This window comes from Martes martes (assembly GCF_963455335.1).
Source record: "Martes martes genome assembly, chromosome: 2".
Lineage (NCBI taxonomy): Eukaryota > Metazoa > Chordata > Mammalia > Carnivora > Mustelidae > Martes > Martes martes.
In genome coordinates this window covers 201,274,943-201,280,942 of record NC_137889.1, presented here as the reverse complement: position 1 = coordinate 201,280,942, position 6,000 = coordinate 201,274,943, and the positions used below count along the sequence as shown (strand labels likewise).

At 38.3% G+C, this 6,000-nt stretch overlaps 1 protein-coding gene across 2 annotated transcripts in view; it reads right to left on the bottom strand.

Annotated features, from left to right (window-relative positions):
- Positions 1-3,320: 3,320 nt before the first annotated feature.
- Positions 3,321-6,000, bottom strand: part of MRPL1 (mitochondrial ribosomal protein L1) — a 108,073-nt gene continuing 105,393 nt past the window's right edge. The window contains exon 9 of one of the 2 annotated variants that reach the window (XM_080796922.1): positions 3,321-3,832. In XM_080796922.1, coding sequence (XP_080653048.1) covers positions 3,699-3,832 — 134 coding nt within the window. In that variant the 3' untranslated portion in view covers positions 3,321-3,698. The remainder of the gene's footprint in view (positions 3,833-6,000) is intronic. The other variant, XR_013966425.1, reaches the window with a different exon arrangement.

The window sequence follows — 6,000 nt, the reverse complement described above, 5'->3', positions numbered from 1 at the left end:
ATGAAATGCCACCTGCAAAAAGTATATCATAAAATTTTGTCAGAAAGTAGAGCGGTGATCATCTTATGATGTCCTTATTTTACAGAAGACTACAGATTTTGAACTGTTTTTTTCACAAAGAACCCAGAATTTAAATTATTTACACATAGAGATAGACCAGAAACCTGTAATTAGCCCTGGTTCTTAAATATGGTACATTATCTTTTTATTATCCCAGTTTTAAGAGATACTCCTTATTTTAATTGTAAATTTTACTTTTCTTTATAACCTAGCTAATTGTATATACCAGTGATTCTCAGTCCTGGTGCATTAGAACTACCTGTGGAATTTTTTTTCTTTTTTTTTTTAAAGTAGGCTCCATGCCCAACATGGGGCTTGAACTCACAACACTGAAATTAAGAGTTGTGTGCCCTACTGAGCCAGCCAGGTGCCCCTAGAATTTTTAAATAAACTGTTGCTGGTACCACAGCCAGAGATTTTTTTTTTTTTTAAATCTAGCCAGGATTAACAGAGCCATTAGTAAATAACGGGGGTTCTCAGAGTGTTGTCCAAGGAACAGCAGTATCATCACCTGGGAATTTGTTAGAAATGAAAATTTTCAAGGGCCACCAACGACTGCTAAGCAGAACCCAGAAATTTGTGACTATGAGCCTACCAGGTGATATCCTTGGATGCAGGCTAAAGTTTGAATATCCCTGGTACTTAATATAAAACTTTAAGTTTTTTATCTCTTTAAATAGAAGATTTAATTTTCTATTCTCTAAGAAGAAAATAAAATAATAATACAAAAGAGAAAGATATTTACATTAAGGGTAATCTAGCACAGTTCTATTTTTCCAGAAATAAACCACTATAAACACCCAACTCAACATTAGTTCTAGTTAGCCAAAAGGAAAAAATGCCTAATGGAAGGGTAGGGAATAATTTATTCACAGGCCAGTTAATAAAACCCTGGAATGTTCTTGCCCAGAGCAACTTTTCCAACCATATTTCCTTGTTCTGGTTTGTTCTGATCACAAAGGCACATTTCTAAGACATAATTAAGACTTCTAGCCATATCACACCTTTTAAGCCAGGAGTATCACTCCTAGGAATAGAGGAAAATAAATAATACTCAATGATTTTCTCCAAAGCACTGTAAATAACAGAGGAGGGGGATCTGAAAGCAAGTTAAATGTCCAACAATTAGGAAATGATTCCATAAATTACAGCATCAATAGGATGGAATATTGTTCAACCATCAAAATGATGCTTTCCGTATGAGATTTAAATAATATGGAAAAATGCTTACTTTATAGCATCGTATGTGTATGTTCCCTCTCTCTCTGTCTGTTGATTTAAAAAGACAATGAAGAGCACCAAAATATTAATGCTGGTTATCTCTGAGTAGTAGAATTATGAATAGATTTATTTTTTTATATTTATTAGTGTTTTTAAAACTTCCCATCATAGGAGTACGCTTAATCTACTCATCAGAAGATCTATAAATATAGTAATAGAACGTCTATTCTAAATTAGGATCTTAGAATAGTGATTAATCAGTAAGCTTTCAAAAAACAGTAACTGGGGAAAACAAGTATCTTTTTCTCTCCCCATCCTACACTACTCTTTTCTCAGAGATCGCCTTCTAACACTCTAATTTCTACTTTCTTTACACAGCTTTGCCATAACCCTGTAACCAGAGAGACGAAGACACTGAAGTATAATTATCCAATGTTTTTACAATTTTAAACTGTTCAGCTAAACAGTTTGATTTTTTTTAGAATATGTAAACAGGAGATCAAATACCTTGTTATGTGGTTAAGAGAACAGATTTTAAAATCAGACAGATCTAGGTTTGAGTCTTACTGTAGGGGAGCTCACACAAGTCTCAAATTCCTTACCCTGCAAGTGGGAGTACCAGCCGCCCCTCACTGAGCTGCTGAGAGGGTGCATGTAAACCACAAGATAGCAGCAGGCACTCAACAAAAAGTACTGCTATTGCTGTTTTGGAGTTAATGTTAAAGTTGGTTTTGGTGGGGTGCCTGCGTGGGTCAGTCAGTTAAGCCTCTGCCTTTGGCTCAGGTCATGATCTCGCAGTCCTGGGATCCAGCCCCGCATCGGGCTCCCTGCTCCACAGGGAGTCTGCTTGTCCCTCTGCCTGCATGTGCTCTCTCTCTCGCTCAAATAAATAAATAAAATCTTTTTTTAAAAAAGCTGTTTTTGATAAACAGCCCTCAAATTTTAATTTTCCTGTGGGAAAAAGCTTAATGAGGTACCATGGTTGCTCAAGGTCATTCAGACTTCTCCAACCACTTGTGTTTCAGAAACAATTTGGGAATTGCCAAAATACTCTTTACAGAGTGGATGTTACTAAACCTACTAACAAATTTTCAACACTATTACGTCACGAAAGAAGCATGTGAACATCTGCAAAAAAAAAAAAAGGTAGTCTCTGAGTAAAGAAAATCATCCCAAAAAAAGGACAATGGGCAACTGCATGCCAAAATTATCCTTATGTTTTCCATTTTGTCACCTACCAGTAAATACTTAAAGACTAATAAGTTTGCAAACTGACACTTGATGAAAGACACTCAACTTCCTAGCCTGACTCTTCCCATTAAATGAAGTTTTTCTATCTACATCATGGGATGTTCATTCAACAAACACTAACCAAACCTACTAGTTGCTATTAAAGGAATTTAGGCTCAAATGAGGTTAAGTATATGAAAACATGATTCACTGTATGTATTTTGCAAGGTAACATTAAGTTATATAGTACAGGGGCGCCTGGGTGGCTCAGTGGGTTAAAGCCTCTGCCTTCGGCTCAGGTCATGATCCCAGGGTCCTGGGATCGAGCCCCACATCAGGCTCTCCGCTCGGCGGGGAGCCTGCTTCCTCCTCTCTCTCTGCCTGCCTCTCTGCCTACTTGCAATCTCTGTCTGTCAAATAAATAAATAAAATCTTTAAAAAAAAAAAGTTATATAGTACAATTATTACCAAAAAAACCACAAATACTCTTATAAATTAATTCCTAAAAGGAAAAAAAGGTTTCTCTCCCATGTTTTAATGTCTACGTCATTTTCTATACTCATGCTATCACAAATGACATTTAGAATTTTTAGAATAAACATATGCCACACTTTTTCTTTAGAAAATAGTCATATTTGTGATATAGCTCATGACTCTGCCATTCTCTGTCTCATGAAAATTAAGAATATTACTTTTCTCTCAGAATAGTATGGCTCCCAAGGGAAAGTTATTAAGCTAGAAATTGCTGCTATAATTACCAGCATGCAGAATCTGAATTCTAAGGAAGACAATTTAGGAAGATTTAAAATATAGGTTTAGAGAGAGAAAATTTTATTTTCTTATTTTTGAAAGTATTGTGGGGTGCCTGGGTGGCTCAGTCAGTTAAGTGTCTGCCTTTGGCTCAGTTCATGATCTTGGAGTCCCAGGATCAAGCCCGCATCGGGATCCCTGCTCAGTGGGGAGTCTGCTCCTTCCTCTGCCCCTCACCTTGCTCGTGCTCTCTCTCTCTCTCTCAAATAAATATATAAGATCTTTAAAAAAGAAAAAGAAAGAAAGTAGTGTTGTAAGATGTTCCAAGTGTTAAAATTCACTGTCAAGTGCAATGACTGAGAAATAACAAGACACCAAATGTAGAAATTATATAGTTTTATAATTTTCTGTTGCTTCTTAATCCACTGAAAATAATTTCATAATATAATATTTTCAGGCATCTTCTCATTACTTTCTTCGGTTTCTACTTCTTTAGGCAACAATGGCTTGATCTTTAGTAACAAACCTTCACTTGTTGAACTACGAAGGAAAGCTCGTACCACGAAAGGTCCTGGAAACAAGGACAAGAATCAACTTTTATTTTATTCCATAAATATATGAGCCAATAGAAACATACAACAACAAACCTTACAAAACTTACGTTATATTTTCCCCTTGAAAAGTACCGATATTACTGAAGTAATATTTTTAATTACAAGGAATATCATCTCATGTCTAGAGTAGAAGACTAACTGTACTCTAGCATGCTATCCTTGAAGCTACACATTCTATAATAATTAATTTTTCTCTTCCAGAAGATGACCGCCTAGAATTGACCTTACTGCAAAGCTGAAAGTGAAGGGAGCAGGTGGTGATATTTACATTTGATGGCAATATTCTAAATATTTATTTGAAACAGCACCGATGCTATTCTGTTACTGAACATTTAGTAAAATTCCCTAAAAATCAAAAGGCTTTTCATAAGAACAATTAAGGGACTTCATTTAAAATGCCCAAAAAAAGATGGATCATTCAGGATGGCAGCGTAAGAAGATCCTTAACTCACCTCTTCTCACAGACACAGCTAATCTACTACATATGGAATACATTCCTCAAAGAAGTCCTGCAGACTACATGAGCAGCATATCCGTAACAGAAGATAAAAGGGCTGCACTGAGAGAGGCAGGAAAGTCAGAGATCACACTCTCTGCAAAAGCCCCATCCCAGGCAAGGTTACCGACAATCAGGAGGGATCTCAAAAATACAGAATTTTCCCTGATGACCAAGGGTTTTGTCTTCCACACCAGGCACCCCAACCACTGTGTCCTGTACCAGAGAGATGAGCTCCCAAAATTATGGCTTTGAAAACCAACAGGCTGCATCCAGAACCATAGAACTGGAAAGAACAGAGAACGGACTTTAGGTTCACGCACAAACTCACTCCACAACCTCGTGCAAAAAAGAAGCAGTCTGAAAAGCCTCTGGACTGTATGTGAAGGAAACCGCCTTATTAATCTAAAGCAACCTGGAAAGCAGGATCCTGCTGAGACTCTCCCTGGGGATGAAAGTGCAGGTAGATGCCACTTTTGCAATCTCATTTAACCTTGCTAATGTCTGTGCTGGCAGGAGCCATGCTGGCAACCCCACCCTAACCTAATGCCACTGGGCATGCTCTGCGCCCCCATGCCACAGCCACAGCACAGCTGGGGAGCAAGAGCCCCATGCACTACTACCTCACTGTGCTGCAGCCAAACCACAACCAACCAGGTGAGCAGCCGCACCCAACAATGCAACCTGTAGCACAGCCAGTCAAGCGAGACCCACCCGGGCTCCTTCACTCCTTCCTCCATGGGCTACAGACAGACAAGCACCCCACACCCATTCCACCCCAACCCACACACAGCTGACAGGTGTGTGAAGTCGACACAGGGGATGCCCCTTGAGCACATGGCTCCCTCGTACCTCTAAGCCCCACAGAAAATCTTGTACACAGGGCCACTCCCTCAAGACTGGGAGAGGGAGTTATTTCAATACAAAAGAACAAGGCAACACCTCCGAAAAAGACTTTAATGAACTGGAGATAAGTAATCGACCTGATGAAGAGATCAAAGTAATAATGGTCATAAAGATGCCTACTCAGGAGAAGAATGAACGAACACAAGGAGAACTTCAACAAAGAGAGAGAAAATATATGAAAGTACCAAACAAAAATCACAGAGCTGAAGAATAAAATTACTGAACTGACAACTACACATGAGGGGTTCAACAGTAGACTGGATGAAGAACAGATCACTAACCTGGCAGACACAGGAATGGACTCACCCAGACAAGGGAACAGAAAGAAAAAAGAATTTTAAATAATGAAAATAGCTTCAGGAACACACAGGACAACATCAAGCAGAAAAACATTCTCATTATAGGGGTCCTAGAAGGAAAAGAAGGGGGCAGAAAAGTTATACAAAGAAATAATAATTGAAAAACCTAACTTGAGGAAGGAAATCAACATCCAGATCCAAGAAGGTCAGAAAGTTCCGAAGAGATGAAACCAAAGAGAGTCACACCAAGACATGTTATCATTAAAATGTCAAAAGTTAAAGAGAGTTCTTAGAAGCAGCAGGAAAAAAACAACTTGACACATACAAAGGAAACCTCATAGAGTTATGAACAAATTTTTCAGAAGAAACGTTGAAGGCCAAATTGACTGGCAAGACATATTCAAAGTTCTTAAAGGAAAAAACT